At 39.2% G+C, this 26,955-nt stretch overlaps 1 protein-coding gene across 2 annotated transcripts in view; it reads left to right on the top strand.

Annotated features, from left to right (window-relative positions):
- Window positions 1-26,955, top strand: part of csmd3b (CUB and Sushi multiple domains 3b) — a 349,486-nt gene that overhangs the window by 267,026 nt on the left and 55,505 nt on the right. For both annotated transcript variants that reach the window (XM_055017938.1, XM_055017939.1), the window contains exons 23-43: window positions 2,704-2,892; window positions 6,763-6,863; window positions 7,738-7,806; window positions 7,963-8,119; window positions 10,010-10,201; window positions 12,517-12,643; window positions 13,720-13,922; window positions 14,366-14,557; window positions 14,891-15,029; window positions 15,382-15,569; window positions 16,615-16,733; window positions 17,114-17,189; window positions 17,317-17,433; window positions 21,117-21,230; window positions 21,335-21,430; window positions 21,818-22,021; window positions 22,344-22,468; window positions 23,418-23,514; window positions 25,936-26,040; window positions 26,136-26,254; window positions 26,822-26,891. In XM_055017938.1, coding sequence (XP_054873913.1) covers window positions 2,704-2,892; window positions 6,763-6,863; window positions 7,738-7,806; window positions 7,963-8,119; window positions 10,010-10,201; window positions 12,517-12,643; window positions 13,720-13,922; window positions 14,366-14,557; window positions 14,891-15,029; window positions 15,382-15,569; window positions 16,615-16,733; window positions 17,114-17,189; window positions 17,317-17,433; window positions 21,117-21,230; window positions 21,335-21,430; window positions 21,818-22,021; window positions 22,344-22,468; window positions 23,418-23,514; window positions 25,936-26,040; window positions 26,136-26,254; window positions 26,822-26,891 — 2,799 coding nt within the window. The remainder of the gene's footprint in view (window positions 1-2,703; window positions 2,893-6,762; window positions 6,864-7,737; window positions 7,807-7,962; window positions 8,120-10,009; window positions 10,202-12,516; window positions 12,644-13,719; window positions 13,923-14,365; window positions 14,558-14,890; window positions 15,030-15,381; window positions 15,570-16,614; window positions 16,734-17,113; window positions 17,190-17,316; window positions 17,434-21,116; window positions 21,231-21,334; window positions 21,431-21,817; window positions 22,022-22,343; window positions 22,469-23,417; window positions 23,515-25,935; window positions 26,041-26,135; window positions 26,255-26,821; window positions 26,892-26,955) is intronic.

Here is a 26,955-nt window from a genome sequence, read left to right on the forward strand (position 1 = left end):
TGAAATTATAGCTCTCTTTAAAGAAAAGAGAGCTGAGCAACATTTCAAACAGAGCAGACAATTACTGTCTCTTAAATCTGGTTTCTGCTCGTTTAGAAGTCACTGCTTTACTTCAAGTTGTAAAGTTACGAAAGAAATGTAATTTAGTTCATTTATGTAGAACCTCATCGCAGTCTGCTTCTCATTAATAAAAATATATGTGCAGTGTGTCCACACATCTTAAGATTTGGAAGTTCCACTAGCCCAAAAGTACAGCCTCATTTAGCTCCAAGCAAGTACAAGTCCTGTTACGAGAAACCCAGTGGTATAAGGCTGGTGATACTGACCTAAACTAGGTTCCATATATGTCGTTAGAGAGATCTTACATTGTGTAATCAAAGGTTTTATTTGTCACCCATATCTTAATTTAGGTTTTGACTATTAAATGACATTTAATTGTTAATTTTTGAAAGTGATTATGCTACAGCATCTACATTTACACTGGACCAGGTGTAATAATCGTGCTTGTATTTCCACAACCTGTGTGCTGAGCTTTGCACTGATCATACTCCAGCTGTTTGCTGTTGTCAGTGGCTCAAGACACTGAAATCTCAACCTACTGACTCTGCAGTCTAGGTATGCTGTCTCTCTATTAGACATCTTGTGTGAAGCTACTCCTTAAATCTTCAATAACCTCCACAAAATGAAGTGTATACAGTGCAAACAAAAAGGGATTCAAGACTGAGCTTTGGGGAACGCCACAAGTCAGAGTCTCAGGGGTTTCCAGGGTTGATTCACAAATAACCACCCACTTCCTTTGTAAGGCCCTCAGTCACACAGTACATTTAGTGGTGCAGCAGTGTCAAAAGTTGTTCTAATATCCAGAGCTCCTGCATCACCACTGCATTAAGACTCTGGCATGAGATGTTTCAGTGGAAAGTAACCAGTAGCAGCCATGACTGCGCTGCACATCCAGACTTCCGAGCAAACACCTTTTAAAAAGACTTTTTACTTTAAAAGCTATTTTTGAAATTGCCTGCAGTGTAGTTTTGGGGCAGAGAAGGCATTTTTTTCTTTTTAATGGGTGAACAGCTTGCTTTAAATAAGCAGATGCGCAGCCAGATTTCATGTCCCAACTTTTTATATCTTAGGATTCAGCAGTGTCTTATTCAGTTACTGTCTCCTCAAAAACGTGTCTTGTCGGGTCATATATGAAAGCAGGCCATTGCTGTGTTAAGTGAATTTTTAGCTCTCACCCTTGGCTTCGAGGACTACCTACAAGATCTTATAAATCACTAAAGAAAGAAAAAAGCTGAACAACTGAGAGAGGTTACCCAACATAAAAATGAATGCAGTCTGCCATGAAAGAAGAAGAATTAAAAAAGTAAAGCTGGAGATGGATTTCTCATAGCGCCAGTGACTATGCTCGGAGAATTTGTACAAATTACAAATGCTATAGCAATTTATGGTTGGGTTTTTTTGTGTGTGGAATTTCTCTTTGGATGTTTGAGAGTTGATTATTCTCTGAAGAATTTAAGACTCGGTGTGATGAGTCAGATCCAATTTAATATTTCATCCATGAAGAGAAGAATCCCTGTTGGGTGTTCATTCAAGGACTTACCGAGTGCTTCGCCTTATATAGTGTAAGACAAATGAACATCAGTTGCTAACCTCAGTACAAGATTGATTCAGTCATAGATCTATGTGTTTAGTCACATTTATAGCCTGTTTGAAGTACCTTAAGTCCTCCCCGACACAGAATATCAGTGTCGACTCAGCTCATTTTCATATGACTAAACATAAAATCACGAGCGTCGCTCAATCAATACATTACCTTCCTAGATCTAAGAATTAAGAGCAGAAAGTTCAAGGTTCCATCTGCCCCACCATCAATAAGATCCTAACTACCCTCTCAGTGCTCTCTTGGAAATAAGGATCGCCTGAAGCTGACTCTACTCTGAGGGACATTTTTAACCGCCTCCCACATGGCATGAGCCGATAGTCCGAATGTAACACATGGGAGGTGTCAGCAGAGATTTGAGTTGCCAACGTGGTGTATCATCCTGCAGTGCACTTTAAAACACATCACATCATCAGGTTTTGCCCACTGAAACTAAATTTCCTGTTGTGCTCTGCTAAACACTTGCTGAACAAATTCACACGCTGGTGTCTGCTCACGCTCACAGTTTGTGTAAGATGTTTGTTCACACTTGCGCATAATTTGTCTTGCAAAGATTATTTTTTAATGGACTTCATTTCCAAAAGTTTTCATCCCAGGAGTTACTGAATTATTTGAAAGGGTTTATTCACCGAGAGTGAGACGGATCACTGCCATGAAGTCCTTGCTTCTCTCAGCTAAAATTAAATGATGATGATGTTGGCCTTATTTTAGTTATTAGGGCGGATTTCAGTGATGGGTATTGATTTGCTGAATTAACACTCTTGAGAGAAGATTTTCTTTATATACCAATTGCATGATTTCACACTTTCTCTAATGGCACTTATGCCACACTTAGAAAATTTAATGAATTAAGTGCACGTATTAAGCAAATATGCACTATACTATAGTATGTACAGTTCATGGTAGATAAGCTGAACTTCTGGATCTATTTTTTGCTTAGAAGCATAGAAAAGGATAATTTCACTGCAATCAGCCATTGTGTGTTATTTTTTTTGAGCCATGTATTCGATAGGCATTTAGATTTATGTTGTTTTCTCCTGCAGAGTACACACTGGAGCCATGCGAGGACCCTGGAATGCCTCGGTTCGGCAGGAGAAACGGCTACAGTTTCGGTGTTGGAGACACTTTGTCTTTTTCCTGCAATATGGGATACAGACTAGAGGGGGCGCCAGAGCTGATCTGTCTGGGAGGCGGACGGAGAATGTGGAGCGCTCCTTTACCTAGATGTGTCGGTACGTGATAATATTACTAATGCTTTACTTGTATTAATATCATTGTCACATTTCAACATTGGTGTGGGGTAGTTGGGTTTTTTTGTTTGTAAACAATAATAGAAATAAGTAGAGGTTAGTTTTTCTTCTCTTGATATCACTACAGTAAATGAGCTGTACACTCCCTTCAAGAAATATTTCCATTTTCCAGCAATGGAAAGTAGTGTGCTTAAGTACAAATCTGAGGTACTTGTATATACTGTGCTTGAGTATTTCTGTTTTAGACTACTACTTCGTTTAGTTACTTGCTTCTTAACAGATTGCAGTTTTCCATACCCATCTTTTCCATTGAAAACCACATATGTCCAGATGGTGACTTTGTGAGTTTGTGATAAAGTAAAGGATTAAGTGTGTCTTTATGGGTTGAGAAAATTCTCCTAATTCTTAAGCTAAGCAAACTATTTAACACCCCTCTTGGATTAGCTGGAAATGTGTCATAAAGCTGAGGACAGGGATGTTAAACTGTGCTTATGTGTAGTTCTTACAGAGCAGTGATGGTACAAATACCATAATTGTAGAAAACATCTTGCAGAGCTGCAGAATAAACTACCAAACAGTATATAAAGTTGTTGAAATAAACTGAACCTTAACATCTACAGGTGTAAAATGCAATTCATGTTGCAGTTACATCAATAGAGAAGCATTTTATGTAACGTAGGCATCATTTTCTGCACTCTGTACTTTTACTGTTGATACTTTCGATACATTTTGTAACATTCTGAATTTTTTTCTTTATCACTAGTAGAGTCAATTAGATGGTACAGCATAATGATAAAGGAACAGATGGAAAGAAGAGAAAAACATTTTCGAGATATAATAGAACAACAGAAGAAGAGCATGTGTGGTCATTCATTTAATAGCTTCCAAGATTATTTTTTTTAAACTTTTCTGAATAGGACTTCCACAAAGTAAAAGCTACATGTCAATTAGTAGATGATCAATAAATGCCAATGATGCTTTTTCTTTAACGTAAGTTTCTAGCAGACAGAAACTTTTGTCCTCTTCACATTTCTGTATCACTCCTTATAATTATGAGTTTTTTCTGTAAGGATCATTATCAGAATTGTGACTCAGAATGGTTTTAAACACTGGTTCTCAGATGTTTCTCAGCGCTTGCTGAAATAACAAAATGATGAATTCAAGACAGTTCCAGACAGAACACAATATTAAAAACAAAAGAAGGTCTGGGAGGCGCACAGACTATATATATCCAGTATATGATATGAGGTATATGAAAAAGACCTTTGTCACTAAAAAATGCCAGAGCAGGGTTTAGCTGTATAATATTTTCAACATGTAGTTTCTGACTAGATGAGTTTGGACACAGTCTGGACTTTTGTAACATGCGACCAACTTTACAGTAGTTTCCTGCACAATATTGTACTCTCATCTAACATCATCTAACTGTAGCAGCGTAGCACCTGCTGTAGAGTGGAACAAGCAGCAATGCACAACGTAACATCAAATTTAATTCTAAGTGCATACAAAGCTCAGAATGCAGAGCAAACTTTTCAACCATGCGCTCAAGGCAACATGAACTGCAGTGACAGTCAGTCAATTGGAGTTATAAATGTTTCACCTTGAGTGTAAAATTTTTGTGTATCATGAATTGTACCAATTATTTGATAATTAATTCATTAACTTACAGAGGCAAGAGAAAATAAGCTCAAGGGGAAAGTGAGTGAAATGATGGGTTTCTCAGTAGGTTTTGAAAACATCTACAGTAATGAGCATAATTTGGGCTGTCACACATGCTTAATGAGTTTTCCTATTGAAAACATCTCTGAGTGTAACTTGTAGCTAACAAATGGGCACCTTGAAACTAGACTAAAACTCAAGTTTGTGCTATTAAAGCAAGAAAAAAGTTACCCTAACTAGCAAAAAAAAAGAAAGATAGACAGGATTGTGATGATATTTTCCTCGCTCACTGTTTGTGTTGGGCTCCTCCAGGTATAAAAGAAGTACTGCAGTGATTGTCCTTGACTGAGACACTTGTCTTACAATTGCTTCCTGGTCTCCAGAGAATGGCTGCCCCCTGCCCCTCAATTGATAGGAGAAGTCCAATGCAAAGCATGAGTTTATCCATGGGAATCAATATCATGTACCTGCAACCTCAGGGTCTTTGTAAGCAAGAAATGCGTAAAATGAGATTTGATTTGAGTGCAGATGTAGCATCAATAAGAGGCAATAACAAAAACACACAGCAAAGGAGCAAACAACACTATACGCTTCTGCACTTCCCTCATAAGATGAGTTGTTTTGCACATAATCAGTGTGAAAGTACTGGTGCAGGAAGCCAATTCAGACCATCCACTTCTACAAATAAAACAGTTACACTCTATCACTTTTTTTTAAATTTCAGATTACATGTGAGAGACGTTTTACACTCCAATCTTATTTTCAGCTTGGCATGATATTTGCAGTGCCAGAGCACGCCTCTTTGGTTCTTTGTCATCAACGTGACAAGACTGATAATGCAAAGAGGTGGGAGTGGTGTTGTGTGTCGGTGTTCTGTCGTGTAGTGCACTTATCTATATTTAGTTCCTGTGTATTGTGTTGCATTGCTGCACGATGTGGTGCACAAAACAGAAGAGGAGAGGAGAGGACAGATTAGGACACCTACAATATGTTGTTTTCTAATATATTAGTGATGCAAACTTCAGAGTTTTGTGGTTACACTAATAATGCAAAGGCACATTAAGCCTGAGTGTTTATTGTTATTTTAATTAAGTACTTTGCAGGCTGTAAGTACTGCTTTGGTGTGCTGTGCTGGTGGTTTTATATGCAGCTTTTTTAAATTCCTTGCGGGTCAGACGTATTGTTTTCATAAAGTACTGTCCAGAAGGGAGTTGGAGAGGCACCAAAGGAGGGTCCTTTGCTGTCTCCAAAACTCAAATGCGCCTTTGGCTTGTTTTTCTTAATCTTTTATTATTTCTGGACTTTATCTTATATTTAGCCGTTTTGCGAAGGGAAAGAAGACAGAAGTAGGAGGGGAAAGAGGAGCAGGATAAAAGGAGCAAAAAAAAGTGAAAACTCAGGAGAAGTGGAAGAGGAAGGTTGATTGAAGTAGAAGAGGGTAAAGGAGGCTCTATTCATAGAGTGGGAGAGAGAGAGAGAGCAGGAGTGAGGGAGGTAAAGAGGAAAGTGGGAGAGGGTGGAGAGGTAATTTTCTAAATGGAAACTATAGCAGGGTGATTTATTGATGATATGACAGCTGTAATATGACTATTACACCAGTACAGACACAGAGAGGGGGAGAATGGGAGAGAGAGGGAGTGAAAAAAAGAGATGATAGGGACATAGATACTGTAGATAGAGGGCACATGTGAGAAGTGCACAGAGCAGGTCTCTTTAGGTAAATTAGTTTCTGAATTTTACTAGCTGCTCATTCTCCTCCACAGACGTTGACAGCTGATGGCACAGATGTTTAAAAGGATTGTTAAATTATTCTCATGCACACAAACATGTACACACACGTAATCATTAGAAGTATTCAGCAACGTATATGATAAAAAAGGAATCATCATTTTCTGTTAGATTAAAAAAATCTTCATCGCTCTAAGGTCAGTCTGTGCTCTCTGTAATTGCTGCACCTTTGTTTTTTTAATCTTCTAACAGCTTTAAAAAGCCAGAAGAGACCTAAATAAACTAGAAAAAAATAGTGTTTTGTTGTGTTTATCAAGTAAAAGTTATAAATGTGGGTCATTTTCTGGTCTAACAAAAGCTCCTCCACCGAGTCCCAAAGCATCATTATAAAACTCTTAAGGATTAACTCATGTCTCCATAATATTGTTTGCTTTTTTAATTCCCTGCTTCTGTCTTCATCCTCAGCGGAGTGTGGTTCTTCAGTTATAAATAATGAAGGGATTCTGCTCTCTCCAAACTACCCAATGAACTACGATAACAACCACGAGTGCATCTACAGCATCCAGGTAAAAAACAACAAAAAACTTATTATCTTTGAATACTTGAACATCAAGTGTGTTTTTATTTAATTTTAAAAACAGCTCATTGTGTATTGCAGTTGTTTAAACCTCTGGGCATTTTTTGGCTCTTTTCATATTGTTACTCACTGTGGGATCATTTTTCACTGCAAAGTCCTGCAAATCTATGGAAACAGCACAACCATGGCTAGAAGAAAGAACTCAGAAATGTCGTCTTATATGCCATAAATATATATTTTTAAAAAACACAAAAGGAAAGTTGAATTGCTTTGTTTTTTCATGATACAAAAATTAGGGAAAAAAATTGAATTGGCATGTACAGCATTTTTTTCCCCACAAGTGTCAGTAAAGGTGTCAAAAATGTACCTCTATGTTTTATTTATTTATTTCCAAACATGCCTCCTATCTGTTTTGTGCAAACACAGTCTGTAGTTCAACCTATTTAAGCCTTAAAGTCCCTGATTTTTTTGTCATGTTAATGTTGTTTGCAGCTGAGTTTCTCGTGAATTTTGATGAAATATCACAATTCTAAGCTTGGATTTGGTTAGGTTTTCAATAGAATGGGCCATCAGACATGATTAGTTTAAGGACAGTTGGAAAGTTTTTACAGTTTCTGGCTCTGATCAATGATGTATTTTTGGCAATTGTGTGTAAAAGATAGTAGACCTTTTAAACCTGTCAGTGGATTTAGATTGTGAGGCTTAAGAGAGGTCAGTAATGAATCTCAAATTTTTCTGCTGGGAAAAGTGCTAAAGTCATGATGAAATTTTGTGGAACTGGTTGCCATCTTCAAACCTTTGCATGTACATGTTGTCTGCTGCGCTTGTCAGTAAAGATAAGTTGGATTTCATGTCAACTCCAGGTGCAAGCTGGGAAAGGCATCAACATCTCTGCTAGAACCTTTCATCTTGCCCAAGGCGATATACTCAAGGTAAAAACAGGCTCACACATATTTGATGATTCCTATGTCATTCTTCCTGCTTGATATCTATGTCTGACTCAGATCAGGGATGATAAAAAACATACTGTTCCTGTTCGGTCCTTATATATGTTGCATCACGAGTGCATTGTGCTGTTACTATTCCAGATTTATGATGGTAAAGACAACACGGCCCATGTTCTTGGAGCATTCACTGGATCATCCATGTTGGGCCTGACACTGATTTCCACTTCAAACCATCTCTGGCTGGAATTTTACAGTGATTCGGAAAGCACAGGAGAAGGATTCAAACTAGTCTACTCAAGTAAGTGTGTGGTTGACATGGCTAGTATAGACTTTTTATATTCACACAACCTAATCTTGTTAAATCCATAATGTAAAAAGTTCAAAAATATATGTTTATATAAAACACAGGTATTGGAATGTCAAGACATTAGCTTCAATTAACTCCAATTTAAGTATTCTTCTTGATTAGTTAGAATAGCAACATTCTTCAAGTTTATATGAAAAGTGTGAAGTGCTTATGTACAAATGGTTTGCAGGAAGAGTAAATTGGACTAAGGTGCAGTTTATACAAATTTATAAGGGCAAAAGAAGCATGCAGACATGTAGGTTTTCCTGAAAAGTATTAAAATTGTGTAATACAGAACACATGTAGTGTAAAATGTAGTAGTAACACATACTGTGACTGGGAAGGTGGGACGATCAATAACTAGCTTGTAGATCATATGTTATGTTGTACTAACAATGTCAACAGTTTTATTTATATGTGCAATTATGTCTTAGCTTACAGCACAGTTTGTTTTATTTTAAATGCCCTAAATTGTTTAAGGATGAACTATCACATCCCTAACACAGAGAAGCATCTGATGCTAGTATATATAACTATTTGCTATAAACAGGTTCACTATTATGCACGAAGACAGTGCTCAGAAGTAAAAGTTAGTCAGTATCTGAGTCACATCGGTTCAGATGTCAAATGCCACGTGGCAACGCTACTAATTCCTGACAAATGTAACATACTTACTGAATCAATTTATCTCTAAATGGTTCTCATTTGTGAAATCATCACAGAACTTATTGTAAATTCCTCCACTGAGATGATCACAAGAAACTTGTCACATTTGATTAACAGAACCTTCAGACAGCTGTGATTTCAGTGTAGGATGGAGTGTTACAGGTGTGTTCAGATGTTCACCAAGGCATGCCCACGATTTGCAGTGCCCGCCTAGATGCATAGCTGGAATTAGAAAGTCTAATTGTTTAAATGAAGTCATGCAGGATGATAGCATAGCATGATTTGCGTAGCACTTTGAAGCTGCCTTGTCTCTCAACTGTGTGTGTATAGACTGCAGCATGACTAACTTCCACCTCTGCGCCTTCCTCATCCTTTTACAGATTTAAGTTTGCCGTCTGAAACAAAAGACATTGGCTTAAAGAACTCTGCCGCAGCAGTTTGTATTTGTGATACTGTGCGTCACTATGCTGATATAAAGGCTATAATTCAGTAAAACTCTTGAGATGTGGTTCGATGAATAATGCATGGGAGTTTGTTCTCTTATACATGTCTAACAAACAGAGAACAATTTCAGATGGGCAAGCATTCACACTATATGTCAGGATGGTGACAGATGTGTTTACGCCGCTCAGTGGTAAAAGTGCAGCTTTCCAAATGGCCATTTTTAAGGATTTAGCCGTGCACCTACAGCAGTCTGCCAGGAGATAACTCAAATCCTGGCGCGCCTCGTCTTCCAGGTAATGCCGTAGATCAAATCCTGGTTATGGTCTCATAAGGATAAGCTAGTTATATACCTATTCATATCCCACGCTTCCAAATTGTGCACAAACAGAATATTCTGAATATTACCATGGAAACTGAGCTTAGACAGAGTGTGGAAAAAACAACATTAAATTGGATAAGGTATATCCATGCTCCGGGATCACTCCGAATAATGGTATGTCTCATGTATCTTTTTCAGTTTTCCTATTAAATCGGGATGAGAGCTTAACAGGATCTGTGATATCAGCAGGCTCGTAAGCAGGATACTTGAGTGTGCCAGATATGACGGAAATATTGCTGTGCATCTAAATAAAACTAATTCTCTTCTCTGTTGTGGGTCTCAGATGTCCCTCAGCGAGTACTTTGAAAAGTGCACGCTGTGAAGAGCCACTTCTCTCTTTCGCATCTCTCTAGGTTTTGAGTTGTCTCACTGCGAGGACCCAGGCGTGCCTCAGTTTGGCTTCAAGGTCAATGACCAAGGTCATTTCTCCGGGAGCAGCATCACATACAGATGTGAGCCCGGATACACTCTGCACGGGGCCTCCACCCTGAAGTGTATGACCGGTGAAAGGAGAGCCTGGGACAACCCTCTGCCTTCCTGCATAGGTACGTCCGCTGCTATGTGAAGCCATTTAGAGCCTTATTGAAAAGACACACACAGTTTTATGCAGACACACAAAGGCATGTGCACACACATTATGCTCTGAACCTTGAATAAGGCTCTTTAATAAGCTTGAGAAGGAGCAGCTAGGAGGGCTCATTGTTGCCTTGACTTTCTGTGATATTGCTGCATTTTGCGCCGTGTGGTGTCTGTTCCACACCACTTCTATCCACAGCTATTAATTCTTGTATTTACTGGAATAGCTGCACAGAGCCCAATACTTGTCAAGCATATTGCTATCGTGTTAATGCAGAAAAATATGGATGTGTCCAGGGAAGAAATATCACCATAATTAGAAGCTGCTTCTTCACTTCTAAACACTGTTCTCAAGCTGAAATGTATATTTACCCAGGACTGAGATGGTACCTTTTTTTAGCACGGAGAAGCACTACTGTACTTGGTTTTTGCTCTATAATAAAAGTACAAAGTGACTTGATGCTTTATGCAAAGTCTCTGCTTACAAGACACTCATTCAATAATCTGGAAAGAAAACAAATGGGGGCCAATTTCCTGTGGAATCGCCTTCTTGATTTCTCAGGATATCACACACTGCGGTAGTTTTAAAGTCTCAATGAAAAGCCTATTTGCTCAGGATCGGACCACCTGGACTCCCTCTGTCCAACGGATGTCTTTCCTTTGTTGCAGTGGGTGATTTCCTTTCTATTTCTGGTGACTGTCCTCATGTCCCCTCAGTCTTCTGCTACATGCTTTATATGCTCTCACATACACACAAATACACAGAAATCCAACCTCTTTCCAATGTATTTGTTTCTTTGCTAGCTTTTAACCTCTACTTTTGTCATCCTGAGTCCATGAAGGGCTACGTGACAACCCTGTTTGTAAGAATTGCTTGTTTCGATCGATTGGGTTTCGCTGCAGACTACTGCATCAAGGCATGGGCCATTTTAGGGAAACAATAAAACATACTGGGAAGCAAGTCCCCTTTGAGTATTGACATCTTTCTAAATATTCCATTATAACATTATTGCCTTTTTAATTCATTTTCCAAGGCTTCTAACTGATGGGAAATTATAACACTACAGTCCCAAATATTGATGTCAACAAGTCAATAATGGGCTGTGTGATTTCAGGCCTGCAAACACACACACGCACACACACAGACACACACATTTGCTGGTATATTAGTATGTAATACCTAAAATTATTTGATTTGTATGTTATTTTGACTTTATTTGGATACATAGTCCTTTCACATTCATTCCCATTTTGGTTGTGATTACATCCTGTAATTTCACCCAAACAATTCCTAAGTCTACACAAAGTTACAAACAAAATGGCTGTTGCTGCCATGAGCAACGTGGGAGCTTTAAGCGTTACAGCCAATCCCAACGTTTTACGGACCTTTCTTCCTTCATCCCCGCCTCTGAACTTTATGATTTTGAATTCCGCTTAATAAGTCTCTCTCCTTCTCTCTATCAATAATGAAACACTCATAAAACCACTGGCTGCATTTCTTTGACTTTATATTCTAGCAGTGACACGCCGTGACCTCAGGTAACCTCCAGTCTTAATATTATATTTCTTATTATTATCACTTGTAGTGTTTCCTTCTTTACCCCCCTTGGTTTCTCTCCTTCGCCTCTCTCTTTTTGCCTCCTCTTTCTCTGTCTTTTCACCGTCTCCCAACTCTTAATATCACTCCTATTACCCAAGATAATATATTTCAGTGATGACGGGGAGGGGACCCTGAGGGAGGAGGGACGTGGAGAGGGAGGCAAAGCAGAGAGGGAATGAAGATTGTGAAAATATATAACTGAGAGAGACAAGGAGAGAAGGGGGAATTATTTTTCTGTTATATAATGTGTAGTGACTTCTTTGGGGAGAAATGCAGGATCAGCACATTGTCTCTTCTTCTTCTTCCTCTCCTCTTTCCGGCTCATCTCTTTATCTTCTGTGCGTGAGAAAGAGTGAGGAAGACAGAGAGGCACAGAGGAGGAGAGTTAGCTTCTTTCTTAATCCATTCGTCTTCGTGGTGATCGTTTAATCACAGCGCAGTGGCCGCTGAGGTGCACCGAGTGGATCTGACTGCTTTGATAAACAATTGCCACAGATAGATGAATGGTTGACTTGTCATGCTTCACGTAGATGCGAAAATGCACACTTAAACACGCATCAATCCAACATTGTTCAGGCCTCAGTTGTAGGTTTGTGATGTTGTCACAGCTGTGCTAATCAAAGTTATAGTAAAGTGTGATAAGCAGTATCTAATGTCTCCTCCTTGTGTGTGTGATACCTACAGCGGAGTGTGGTGGTCGGTTTAAGGGCGAGTCTTCAGGCCGGATTCTCTCTCCTGGATACCCTTTTCCTTACGACAATAACCTTCGCTGCACCTGGACAATCGAGGTGGACTCAGGAAATATTGTGAGGTAAAGTGGACCCCCTGAGCAATCCCATAGTTAAAGTTAAAATGTCAGTGTCATTTGTTTTAGTGCCTAGTTTAACACTTTTGTAGAATATTCAAAGAAGTGCAGTATATTGCAAACAGGTTTTTTTTGTTATATATGGCACTACTGATTTAAATCAGAGGAGGGATCAGCAGTTGATGTAACTTTTGTTGTGAAATTTCATATGCTCCTGGAAACATTTGAACCCTCTGCTGACCCACTGGCGTGATCAAGGGACATGCTGTCTTTAGAAATGCAAAGTTACACCAGTGACCTAACATAAAGAATCATCAGATTTTCAACTTTCCAAAGGTCCTTGAAGTATTCGTCTGTGATACTCTGTGCTATTGGGAAGCATAATCAAATCTAAGCCTAAAATCATGATATTTCATAAAAATCACTTCATTCTGCATGACACAGTCGAAAAATATCCAGAAATAAACAAAAAATTATGTGCTTCTTGGCGCAACCGTGTTTCAGCTGTGAGTAACAGTCACATGACACAAATTCAAGGACTTTTCAGCTAAACTGGGATGAACTGCAGACTGTGTTTACACAGAACAAATAGGAAGCAAGTACGGAAACACTAAAGATAAAAGAAATAAAATATCTACAGTCTTTAAAGTCATTTTTTTTTTCCAGGGTCGTAACACTGGGGACTTTTTGTAAAATAAGTGATTAAAAAAAATTCAGCCTTTGATGATTTGTGGTGCTGGAACTTTGTTCTACTGCACAAAAGACATTTCAGAGTCCCATGTACTTCCAGCCATGGTTGTGCTGTTTCTATAGAGATGCAGGATAGGCAATGAGGAAAAATATGACAGGAGCAAAAGATGCCAAGAAATAACAGAGCTAAGGTTCAGAAGGTTAATTTATGCTATATACACCAGAATTTAAAAAAAAAAAAAAAAAAAGATATGGAAAAAATAAACCCTTTGTTCGCAAGATTGTGTTCTTAACTTCTGAAAAGTTGGACTTTGCTTTGTTTATGTTTTCTGATTTAATGAAGAAATAATGTTTGTACCATTGCCCTTTTTTTTTCTTTTTTTCCAATCCAGTCTCCAGTTCTTGGCCTTCGACACAGAAGCCAGCCATGACATGCTGAAAGTTTGGGATGGACCACCTGAGAATGAAATGTCATTGGCAGAGCTCAGTGGGTCTCTGCTGCCTGAGGGAATCCACTCTACTCTGAATACAGTCACTGTTCAGTTTGAGACGGACTTCTACATCAGCAAGTCAGGATTTGCTATTCAGTTCTCCAGTAAGTGATGCCTATGATTAAAAACACTGATAAAATAAGAACAGTTGTGATAGAAGGGTAGTGTTTTAGTTCACAGACATACTTTGATGTGTTTATATTCATCAACAATTAGACTCAGTGGGCCTTCAAAAAGACCACTTAAGGATATATTATACATTTCAAACAGATCTACATTTTGTTAAAAATGTCATCATTTCACATAATTGAGAGTGAATCAGAATTACCATAATTGCTCTGCTTTTAAAAACATAACTTAACCAGCCAGAAATTACCTTTGCAAATATTCAATAACGGAGTATAATAAGTTAGTTAGATTCTGTTTTTAGCAGTGAGATAAAGTATTAGCCTAATAGCAATACATATCTGCCGTGACACAGTTTTTTCTAATTGCTCTCCTTTTTCTCCTCCATTTCCCACTTTGTCCCCTTCCCCTATCTGTCCAGGCTCGGTAGCTACAGCCTGCAGGGACCCAGGTGTTCCAATGAATGGCAGTCGTAGTGGAGATGGCCGTGAGCCGGGGGATTCAGTGTCCTTTCAGTGTGACCCGGGATACGAGCTCCAGGGGGATGACAAAATAACCTGTATACAAGTGGATAATAGATACTACTGGCAGCCGAGCCCGCCTGTCTGCATAGGTGAGCAGTCCTCGCTCCATATATTCTATAGGGACCTGCAATAGATGTTGTGCGGACACAGCTGGAGGTGGTTAGGATGCAGTACCCGACTCAGGCACACATCTGTTAGTGACTTATGGAAGTGCATTTCATAAAAGATCATGTTTATTGATCCCACATATCTCGATGCTACTGCTTTTGAATGGAAAATCTTTAAACTTAAATTCCTCTAAAAATAAATGAAGACTAGTTTTTCATCTTGCATGGGTGAGCTAGAGAGAATATCTAAATTCAATGGTATTTTAAGACTTTATTAAAACATATGTATCCTTTTGGCTTGTGTTTCCATCATAGCTCCATGTGGAGGAAACCTAACCGGCTCCAGTGGCTTTATACTCTCCCCCAACTACCCACATCCCTACCCTCATTCAAAGGACTGTGATTGGCTCATTGCTGTCAACTCTGACTACGTTCTGTCGCTGGCCTTCATCAGGTAAACTGTTAGTCTGCTGTTCAGTTTACCTCAGCTGTGCTTTTCAAAAGTTTTCTGTGAAAATAATGAGCATGGCCGATGATAAAGGGCTTGTAACTGCCAGTCTAATTTGTTGTCGTCTTGTTTTTGAAAACTGTGGAATTTTCAACAAGTGGCAATTGTAAGTTCTACCTTTCAGCGCTCAAATGAAAATCTATTCAGCTCTCATCACTGTCAGAAACTCTCACCACATATTTTTTTTGTATAAATCATAAACAGAAGCAATTCTGCAAACCATCACGCTGATGCAGACCTTGAATTTCACACTCTTAATACTTATCCCCTGCCTCTGCCTTTCTTCATCCATCTGCAGTTTCAACATTGAGCCAAACTATGACTTCCTGTACATCTACGATGGTCCAGATAGCAACAGTCCTCTCATCGGAAGCTTCCAGGACAGCAAACTCCCAGAGCGGATAGAGAGCAGTTCAAATACCATGCATTTAGCATTCCGCAGTGATGGGTCTGTTTCTTACACTGGCTTTCACTTGGAATACAAAGGTAAAATATTCTGCCAATAGACCCGCCTTCCATGTTTAAAACGAACACTGATCGAATAACTTCCAAAGTACAAAACAAGTTTGCATTCTTAGGGAGGTTGAGATATGCCTACAAATATTCCAACAGTGTGATTACAATCTACAATATAATACCAGTTCAGTTTAAAAAGAGCAACGCACATTGCCATTTTTTCTTCAGTATCTAATAGTTTATATCTGGAGAAAAAGGGGCTCAGCACAGTTTTCTCTGATGAAAAGATATAAAACAGAAAGTAGGCACATGTTCCAGCTGGGAAGGTTTTTTACAGCCACTTTATAACTGTCAGTTGTTGAAAAATAATTTTAATATACTCTGCTTGAGATGATTGCACTGGGGGCTTTTTTCTGTCTGTGTTTTAGTAAACAAGGTAACATGGGAAATTACTCTTTAAGGTTTTCACAGTTAACAAAACAGATGTTTCACATGTCTTTCACGTTGACGGGAGGTCTGCAAAATGTGTTTAGAAATATTGAATTTTCATGCTGAGTTAAAACTATTGACTTCAATGCACATGTGTATGCAGCAACTTCTGCATTGATGATGGAGTGTGTGTCATGCTGATTTCAAGATGAAAAAGAAGGAATGCTCTCCACATAAAGTCCCTGCTGAATTAATGTCTGTAGAAACAGTCTGTCAGGAGGTGTGAGTTTGATTCTCTTGCAGAAAAGAATCAACACTAGCTTGATGTGGACTCAGGAATTAAGGCTTAAGTTGATGCGGGTGGCCGGTAATCTTTTGGGAGGGGGGCCAAAGCCATAATTTACAAGGTTCATGTAGCATACAAAAGCCAGGGGATGAAGTTATCATTCTTGCTCCATCTTGGCAAAAGCAGCTATGTCAAACAGACTGTTAGAAAGGCCAACGGAATGCCTGCCTCATTTGATTATTGCAAGGGACTTAGCTGTTATTAATTTGTCTTATTATTCATGTGTGCCTGTCGCTTTTTCTTTGCCTCATCCTCTGTCTAAGCCACTTGTGTTTTTTTTTTTTTTTTCTCTCTGTGCAGCCAAGTTGAGGGAATCTTGCTTCGACCCAGGAGTGGTTCTGAATGGGACCAGGCTGGGATCCGATTATAAGTTGGGCTCTACTGTCACCTTCTACTGTGAAGCAGGATACGTTTTGCAGGTACAAACAGCAGAGTGCTTGATGGTTGATTGGATGTAGTGTGGGTTAGTTGGTTAGTTGATTGGTTGGTTGGATTGCTTGATGCATTTTTAACTGATTTGTTGGTTGTGTGATTGGTAAAATAGGTAGACAGAGCTCGTTGGTTGGTTCACTGAGTGGTCGGTCGGTTGGTGGGTTGATTGATTATTTGGTTGGTTGGTTGGTTGTATAATTGATAGAATGGGTGGACAGAACTGGTTGGCTGGTTGTTTCATTGAGTGGGTGGATGGTTGTTTGGCTCATTTTGATGGGTGGTTGGTTTGGTGGATTGGGCTTCCTATAGTAAAATGTTTCTGTTTGTTTTTGTTTTTTTAATACTTTTTTCATTTTGTTTTATTTAGGGCTATTCCACACTAACCTGCAGTATGGGAGATGATGGCAGACCTGGATGGAACAGGGCATTGCCAAGTTGTCAAGGTGAAATACAAGTTAGAATAAATAATCCCTGCACACATACACACACTGGTTAAATATATTCAAGTTCAACAGTTTGTTCATTGCATATAATTCTTTGTTGCGCTGCTTTTTGTGTATCAATCTCCAGCTCCCTGTGGAAGTCGTTCTACAGGATCAGACGGGACTGTTTTGTCTCCAAACTTCCCCAGAAACTATACTTCTGGACAGACCTGTGTCTACTCCATAGCTGTACCTAGAGAGTTTGGTAAGTTCATCCATACATGAATCTTATTTCAGACACCGAAGTGCATTCAACAGTATTTTGTAGGTGAAAATAATAATTGAGCAACTTATATGTGATTCCCAAAGAAACTTCAAGTGTATAGGTGAAAAGACAGCAAGAATGAAATCTGTGATCACACTTTTAAAATGTCTTTTACTCAGTAAAACGAGGTGACATTAAAACTTGCCTGATTTTTTAAATGGGGGTCCTCCAGAACACCCTCAAGGACCCCTCTGGGGGTTTTAAAGCATGCTGAAAAGCTAGCAGAGATATTACAAGTGATGAAAAGACACTTCCCAGCCATTTATTTGATTCCGGGTCAGGGTTTCCTAATTGAAGTGACATTTAAAAATGGGTCTGTTTTTATCTTGCCACATTTGAATGGTGGTCCTTTAGCCAGACAAGCTGTAAATGACATGTTACAAAGATATGGGTCGAATTTTTGTAGGATTCTTCACATGAGGTGAGGCTTTGCTTTGAGTGTGGTTATTAGAGGAAGGGGAAAGGTAGTCAAGAAGTAATGCATAAAAAGTCGCTAATTATTACCACACATGTTACCATTATCTTCTGGACTGTTGTCAAAGTTCAGCATTATTCCTAATTAATGTGACTCAAAATCTGCAGACTACAGAGTTAAATTTTCAATTTCCTCTCGTGCAAATTAGATTTACTCTGATATCACTGCAAACAAGATCAAGGTTAAGTTGAGCATGACAGGTAATTCTTTACTTTGAAAATTATAATAATTAATAAAATAAATGATATTCATATATGAGTTTCCTTGATTTTAATGGAGAAGAATTTGCTAAAAAATGCAGCTCGTTTGATGTTATGATTTCATCGAACATCATGTCCATGTTGACAGAAATGCATTGCACTTGGAACTTGAACTTGGAAATAGTTTGGCATAGTCTTCATCAGCAGATATGGTTGAAAGTTTTGTATAAAACTATAAAGTCTACAATAAATTGGGATTTTGTTGTCAAAGTATCACATAAGGGAGTTTTTGGCAAGTGCTTGCACATGGGGGAATTGTTGTTTGTCTCATTAGTATAGTCTTGATCTTACTATGTAAAGTGCCTCAGGATGACCTATGATATTTTTTTCATTTGGTGCTATATGACTGAAATTGAATTTAATATCATTTAATTTTCAAGATTACATTTGCTTCTTCTGATATCTGGTATCACACATTTACATCAGTGGTTGACTGAATATTAGAATGACTGGCTCACTGGGTGTGAGCTGAGCTTTAACAAACAATCAGTAATTGGTAGATATGATGTCCAATTATGCCCTGTGGTGTAATGAATAAATAGTGGCTTTCCCTGAGGCTGTTGATAGTTATTGTCTCATTATATTTGCGTTGCGGCTTTTAGAGTGTCAGATCTATGCAGAAATTTTGACTGCACGAAGCTAACATTTGGTTGGCCTACATATTGTGTAAGACACAAAGACAGCCTCCCCAAAACCTCCCACACAGAGGGAAAGACAGATTGTTTTGTTAAGTTGCAGTGCTGCCCAGATTTTTTAAGCAGCTTTCCTTCTTATACAAAACAACGTGTCTATAATTTGCAATCTTGCAGCAGTTTGAAGGTTATACAGGCTCAAGGTTGCAATAACTATGCTGATAAAACTGCTTGATGATCAGTGATGTGTGAGATCGAACTGCTGGGCTCCTTCTGAAAATGGTTGATGGTGTTTTACCAATTATGTAAATAGCTGCACACTGGTTGTAGCACCAGGTGGGGGAAACCCATTGGCATGCCCCACCTTTGGAGATGCCAAACCTCCTGTTGAATGATTGAGGACACCCAGTCAGGCAGCTCATCAGGAACCACGCAGCTCCACAGGGATCGATGTCCATGTTTTCCCCATCTGCTGTCAAGAGCCCAAGAAGCCTTTCAAATGAACAGTGAAACATTTCCAATCATCTGATAGCAGCCCCATTGGATTGATTGAAACTTTGCTGGACATGTTAGGACCTAGATGACTCACCAGATCCCCTGGGTGTAAGCAACTGCACTGCAGAGGTATTTCACTACCAATTAACCATGTGGTTAACAGTGAAGGACAATACTGCTGTGATCAATTATCCCTGAGCGTGTGCATGTGGCTTTGGTTGTGTGTTGGTAAATACATACGTGGTCCTTAGTCTAAGCTTTTTTTCTGTGTGGAATAGTACTTCAATGAGCTGCTGTGTCTTTCTGCTGGAAATCTTTACGGTTTCTGTGCAGAATGTCGATACCACAGCAAGGACTGATAGAAATTAAATCTGATTTCCTATAAATCTGCATTTTTTTTTTTTAATTCCTGCAGACAGGCAGAATTGTGTCATTCTTTGTGTTCACTCAACATCTGAGGCATCATCCTTATGTCCAACCCTGAGAGGTCAAAAGATAAAACTAGAGGAAATTCAATTAATTTATGATATAGAGCTAAACTACTTCGTGATGATAGTTTTTGTAGTCAAACTCCCTTTGAGACATACAGGGTCAATTCAATGCAAAATGAAAATGCAGTTTCTTTTCTGCCATTATTTTAACGTGAAATATGGTTTTCATAAAAGTTGAGAGGTTATCTTGTGTGAATCAGAGCAATGTTTCACCAAAATGCAGCTGAAGCTCTGAGAGAAATCTTCAGAGAGAGAAGCGGCCTTGTGCAATGTGACCAGTGACCTTCTTTTAGCCGAAAATCCTTGGCAATGTTCAGATTTAATCCTTTACACCTCAGCCTTTGGGGCCAAAGATAGAGGGAGGAAGAGATGTAGAGGTGATATATGTGTGTAGTCAGAGCGAGAGAGCTTCACATAAATGTAATTTTTCCTGAAGGACACTTTTTTTTCCATGTGCTGAGCACAAACATTCATCCTTTTTTACAACTGCGCCCTCAGATTTGCATGTTAAGGCTACTAATGATTTGTTTAGCAATACGGTAATCATTCCAGAGAGAGAGAATTGTACTAGTTTGAGGAAATAAAGGGTCTCAGGCCTCTAAGGGACTGACAAGTGCTACCTGCAGCTACAGCTGTACTGTAAAATTCATGGTTTAGCAGACGAATGTATGGCGTTTCATTTCTGGCTACTGCAAGAACCTTTTCACCTTTCATCATACAGACTTGCAACTTTAGCAAGTAATTACTGGCCCACTGCTGGCATGTTTTGCTGCTAATAAACACAGGATTGATGCTTGTGGTTTTGTGGGCAGCAGTTATGACACAGGGTGTTACAGGTCACCACCTTTCTCCTGCTTGTAACACAGTAGAAAAGACAGAACAATGCCTTGCCCTGCTGGCATACGTCGCCGAATGTGAGTCAGTTTCTGCCAATATTAGCAAATTCACAGTAGCTGACAACACTGATCCCCTGTAACCAGTTGATGGGTGTGTAGCGGTGGGGTGGAGGGGGGGCATCTGGTGCATGATGATGATAGGTGATGTTTTGACTGTTAAGTGTGCTGATACATAATTTTGTGCCAATGGTCGCCTTCAAATGGAAGTTGACACTGCAGCTTAATAAAATTTAAATTAGCTATTACAGGTTAATTTTATCATTGGAAGGTCAGGCACAGACAGCAGCATGGAATAATAATTTGCCACCGTTCAATTGTGGTTAACGCATCTCCTTATCTGTGTTTTTTTTTTCTTTTTGTGCGTGTGTGTCCAGTTCTCTTCGGTCAGTTTGTGTTGTTCCAGACGTCTCTGAATGATGTGGTAGAGATCTACGATGGACCCACTCAGCAAAACACACTGCTGTCATCTCTCTCTGGGTCCCACTCTGGTAAGAACTGAGTGAACAGATGAATAGACAGACACACAACCTCAGCTCTAATCATATCTACTTGATTTTCTAATTATTTTCTCTGTTTGACTCCGTCTCTCCAGGTGAATCTCTCCCTCTGAGTTCAGGAAACCAGATTACCATAAAATTTACCACAGTTGGCCCAGACACCGCTAAGGGATTTCATTTCGTCTACCAAGGTTATTTTATAATTTTCATTGGTATTACTATTAGTAGTCTATTTTTGTACAAAAGGAGTCTAGTCAGCACCGTTAAAAACATTTTATTGGATTTTGTGGTCTTAGGATTTACAAAACTGGGTTGTATACGTCAGCAAATTTACCCACAATAGCAGTGCAGTTAGTTAAAAATCCATAACATCTGACTTTTTGTGGATATCCTTTGAATTTTTTGGAAATGTATATTTAATGTGCGATACGTTCAACCTTTGTGCTACCAAAAATGCCACACTGAGTTTAATGTGTCCTAATAAAGAGTGTCCAGGCCTTTATAGGCAGGAATGACACCATATTTGGCACTGCATGTATTCCATTTTAATGATTTTGGCAATTTCCTTTTTTCCTCAGCTGTACCTCGGACCAGCTCCACCCAGTGCAGCTCGGTCCCTGAGCCTCGCTTTGGGAAACGTCTCGGTAATGACTTTGCAGTCGGCTCCTTGGTGCAGTTCGAGTGCAACCCTGGCTACATCCTACATGGCTCCACTGCCATTCGTTGCGAGAGTGTACCGGACAACCTGGCACAGTGGAACGACACGCTGCCGACATGTGTCGGTAAATATGACTCAGGACAGAAGTTTTCCCTCTTCAGAAGGCACTATTAGCATGATTCACTGTACAGCGACTCAGAACTGGAAAGAAATGTTCCCGAAAGCAAAAAGCAGACAGCTGAAATCCAGCATGCAACCTAAACCTAACATTGTCCAAGCTGTTACTCAGGCCTTGGGCTCCTTGGGCTCTGCATTGGGGGAAGTTGGCACATCCCACCCCCTCCTGCTTTCATACAACTTGCAGACAAAGTGTTGTTTTAACCTCAGCTTTTTCTGTCCTTTCTCCTCTTTTCTGCTCTGTCTACTCGCTCCTCTCCCTCTCCCAGTTCCCTGCGGAGGTGTAATGACCTCTCGCCGTGGGACCATCCTGTCGCCCGGCTACCCAGAACCATATGACAACAACCAGAACTGCGTGTGGAAGGTCTCCGTTCCAGAAGGGGCTGGAATACAGGTAGTGGCTGTCACACGCTGCTTCCTGGCTGACCTATGTATCATTGGCTTAAAAGCTGAGCAGGCAGGATCTCAGGGAAGATAAGATATTATTAGGAGGATGAATGGATGGATAGTTTCTGAGGGAGAGGCCATCCAGAGATAACTAGATAGGATCTAATCATGAAAGATAAGGCCTGATTGTGTGTAAGCTAAACTGCTCTCACGGACAAATACAAAGGCAAAGGTGCTTCTTCCATAAAGTGAAGTCTTCTTGAATATATTTGCCACGCTCCTCATGACATTTAGTTTTTCCTCTTAATATTACACTACATCAGATGAAGTCAGCCTCTTTATTATATGTCTGTTTTACCAGTTCAGTGTCTTGGATATGATTTCTCATCAATTGCTATAACATATATTTTAATTGGTTCAATTAATTAGTATTCAGCAAGAAATTTAGTTGATATTGTACCAGATGTAATCAAAGCACAGCTTCAATGCTGTTGTTCATTTATTTTTATACAGTTTATGACTACAGGGACTGGGCACAATGTTTGACTTTTCACAAAATTTCAAAAGACACAGAAAATGCATAAAACAGGAATGGTACTGTCTACTGATACAGTACATATATCAATGCACTTCAAAAGAACACATAAGGTGCTTTGAAACAAAGACCACTATACATACAACATACAGTGAATCACGCATTGGTTATTCTTATAGAATGTGGCCACACAGTCGATTGTCTTTTAACCATGGCTTTAAATTAATGTGTCGCAATCTGATAAGTTTTTGGTGGCTTGTTCCATGTGTGAGCTGGAAATATCGTGACTGTCCAAAAGCAGTCTCCCTCCTAAGTGTTATACAATCCCTCCTCACCACAGACCTTCACAAAGAACAATAAAACAAGAACTAACAAGCATGATTTCTCTTCTTTCTCGCATCTTTCCTGTCTGTCTCTCCAGATACAAGTGGTGAGCTTTGCCACCGAACATAACTGGGACTCTCTGGATTTTTACGATGGTGCTGACAACCACGCACCAAGACTGGGCAGCTACTCTGGTAAACATGTTTTTTCGGTTTTTTTTTTTATAGTGTTTTTCAAAAGGTTACGCATATCATGGGCATTCTTGCCAGCAAACATTGTAGTTGTATAAACTGTGCACTGTTGAATTGTGTTGTGAAGTTTCTGATAGCAATACTTGGAAATTTGGTTAAATAATAGGACTGGAGACTGTGGTGGATTTGATTAGGCGTGAGTATGTCCAAAGAAATCATCTTTTTCAGACATGATCCTTTTACAAGTGTCCATCACTTGCTGATACAACAAAGAAGTATGTTGTCTTGTAAAATGATCACAGTAAATATATCTTGACAGTTACATAAACTAAGTATGCCAAACATGGCCTGTTGTCATGGTGCTATGAGGCATACAGGATGCTGGCCATGCGGCTCCCTGCTAAGAGTGCAGTTAGAGCTAAACTGGTTGCGCTCTGAGTCTTCCCAGCAGGAGCTGAGTTACACACCTGCTTGTTTATCTGTGATTCTTTTAAAAACATATGAGAAATTTCTGTTGCATAACTAATTGATCCTCTTAGAGCCTAATTCTCTACTAGGAATAGATATTTCCTGAGCAACCTATGAGATGATCTTTCAAACACATTAATTCACATTTCTAAAAGCGCCCTAAAATGTACTAAACTTAAGTTAACTCAACTTTTCCTAACCTATGGGTATTACTTTGTTTAATATTTACATCTAGATGAACAATAAAGCAGTCATATAAGAGGGATGAACCCTGCCTGCATGTCTTCTATTGATGAATCACTATAAACACACTTAATAGCATGAAAACAGATTTTACTGCTCTATTTAGTCATGCAGAACTGTTTTCCTGTTTTGCCGCCTGACCTCCATCTATAGCATACAGTGTTATGCCAGTCATAAGTCTCTTGTGGCAGGCAAAATCACTTAATCCACACACCGACTGAAGCATGCACGCTCTGTCCATTTAGTCATAATGTAATTCCTAAAACCTCACACGCAGAAAATCTAAAACCGAAATGTTATTCAGAAAAACACATTACTGATTATATAAGCTTAAATATTCCTCAGCATTTATTTATATTATACACAGAGGGGTTTTTTTGTCAGTTTTTCACTCAGACATGCAGAAGCGAAGCTGCTGCGTGACGTTTTTCCTCTTATCAGGGCTTGCGGGGAAAAAAGAGAATTTGACAGAGTACAAAAAAGAGAGTGCTGTACATTAGTGTGCCATTAGTGTAGCTGGTAGAACATCCACACTGACTACAATGGAAGTGGCTCGGCTCCAAAAAATGTGTTCAGTGAGTGAAACCTTCCTCTGGATTCACTCACTCATAGAATAATTGAAACCGCAGCCCAAAGAGGGAGTCGTCATTTTCCAGGGATTGTAATATTGCTTTTAAGGCAGCAAAGTCATCTGGGTTTCTCCTAGTGGTGCTAAATAATTGATGAGATGTCTTGACAATTTTATGCCAAACTGGATAAGAGATTACATCGTGAGCAATGAAATGACAAGACATTGATTCTATTTCCATATAAAAATACCATTAATAAATAAATTCATGCAGAATAATGATAAAACTTTTATTTTTTTATTAGGGCTAATTACAACTCTTAATTAATCCTGTCATACATCCTCCAAATAACTGTTATGGCTAAATCCATGCAGTTAATTATTCAGCATCATTCATCAATTATTATGAAGGGAAAAGAATCATTTTTTGTTTTCTGTCATGATAATGAATGAGATTTTCTCTGGAATGTGAAAGCCAGCAGCAGGAGGGCTGCAGACTATTCAAAAACCTGCTAATTAATTCCCCTCACAACAGGCAACCAATAACAGCCACTGACCTAATTAAACCTTCATTCAGAGCAATGTGTCTGCAACTTTGATAAGTTTTGCTGACACACCTGGCACTGAACACAAACATCATGTAAATATAAAAAAAAAAACTAGCTTTTTTCAACTAAGTGACATCTGGAAAATACACAAACTCCACAAGATGCTAATGTGACTGTTGCATCTCGAAGCAAGCCGAGACAATGACTCTTAAATATTCCTTTGCAATGAAGTACATCATCTAATGTGTTTTTGTGTAGGGCCCTGGCAGAATTACACCAACGCACGGTGCCAGCTTTACTTCAGTTGCGCCGTACCGTTTGTACTTTCCCTTGCCACGCTAAGTAGGTCAAGCCAACATTTGAAAAGTGGTTTCAAATAAAACACATATCTCAAATAAAAGTAATTCCCTTCTCCCTCCTTTGAGAATGCTTCGCTAACCCAAAAAAATTAAAAAAGTGAAAACGTAGATTTGGGAGGCCTTTGTTGTTTCCTTTGCTGTCAGATAACTAAGATCATTGGCTTTCAAGCCTCAGTTAAAAAATGAAAAAAAAATCTGATTGTGGTCTTCTGTTTTTCTCTCTCGCCCTTGTTTTCAGGCACCACTATTCCCCCTCTCCTGAATAGTACATCTAACAACCTCTATCTCAGCTTCAGCTCAGATATTAGTGTCTCAGCTGCTGGATTTCACCTGGAATATACAGGTATGTGTTTATCTTTTATACCGGCATGTAGCAAATGTAATAAATCCAAAAATAAAATGACTTTATAACACTGTTTATTTCCCGTTTCCTCTCAGCCATCGGTCTGGAATCATGTCCAGAACCTCAGACTCCAAACTATGGAATTAGACAAGGAGACAGATTCATGGTGGGGGATGTTGTACAGTTTTCATGTGAACAAGGATACTCTCTTCAGGTAAAAAAAAAAAAAAATCAACTTGTTTGTTCTTTGCTATCTTTCATGAGTGGAACTGGAGGACAGCCATGTCACATATAGAACACCAGATAGACAATGAGCCTGTGCCCTACATGCTGTTTAATGCAAGCCGACTGCCAGCTATGGATGTGAAATCATTAAAGTCTCCTCAGCTTCTCTGATGTGCCGCCATTCATTCTTTTTTTTTTTGTCCCTTGGCTGCACAAACCCAAAACTATTTAAACTGGATCAAAAGGAAACCCTACTCTCGGGTGGTTTTCCCAGCACATCCTAAACACACAACTCTGGTGTGGTTTGCACAACTCCTGAATAATGTATGTCTCTGGTGTGGTCTGCCCAGTTTCTGTGCAGTATACTGTAGAGCTCCCTTACTGGAAGTTTGCCTGCCTTGTGTTTAATATACAGACCCACAGTGTTAATATAGATGTCTTGTTATTGTGATACATGATTATTGTTGGGCAAATAAAGGAGCTCTTTTAAACCATATTACTTAAAGCTCATCTGTGGCGATTTCCTCACAGTTTGTGGTTGCTGTTATATTTCTAGGGCAATGCTCATATCACCTGTATGCCTGGACCTGTTAGAAGGTGGAACTACCCGGTGCCGCTGTGTCTTGGTAGGTGTTTTATTACATGCACACACACACACACACATACATGCATTTAAGCCTAGATACGCTG

This window comes from Amphiprion ocellaris, chromosome 15 (genome assembly GCF_022539595.1).
Source record: "Amphiprion ocellaris isolate individual 3 ecotype Okinawa chromosome 15, ASM2253959v1, whole genome shotgun sequence".
NCBI classification, from domain to species: domain Eukaryota; kingdom Metazoa; phylum Chordata; class Actinopteri; family Pomacentridae; genus Amphiprion; species Amphiprion ocellaris.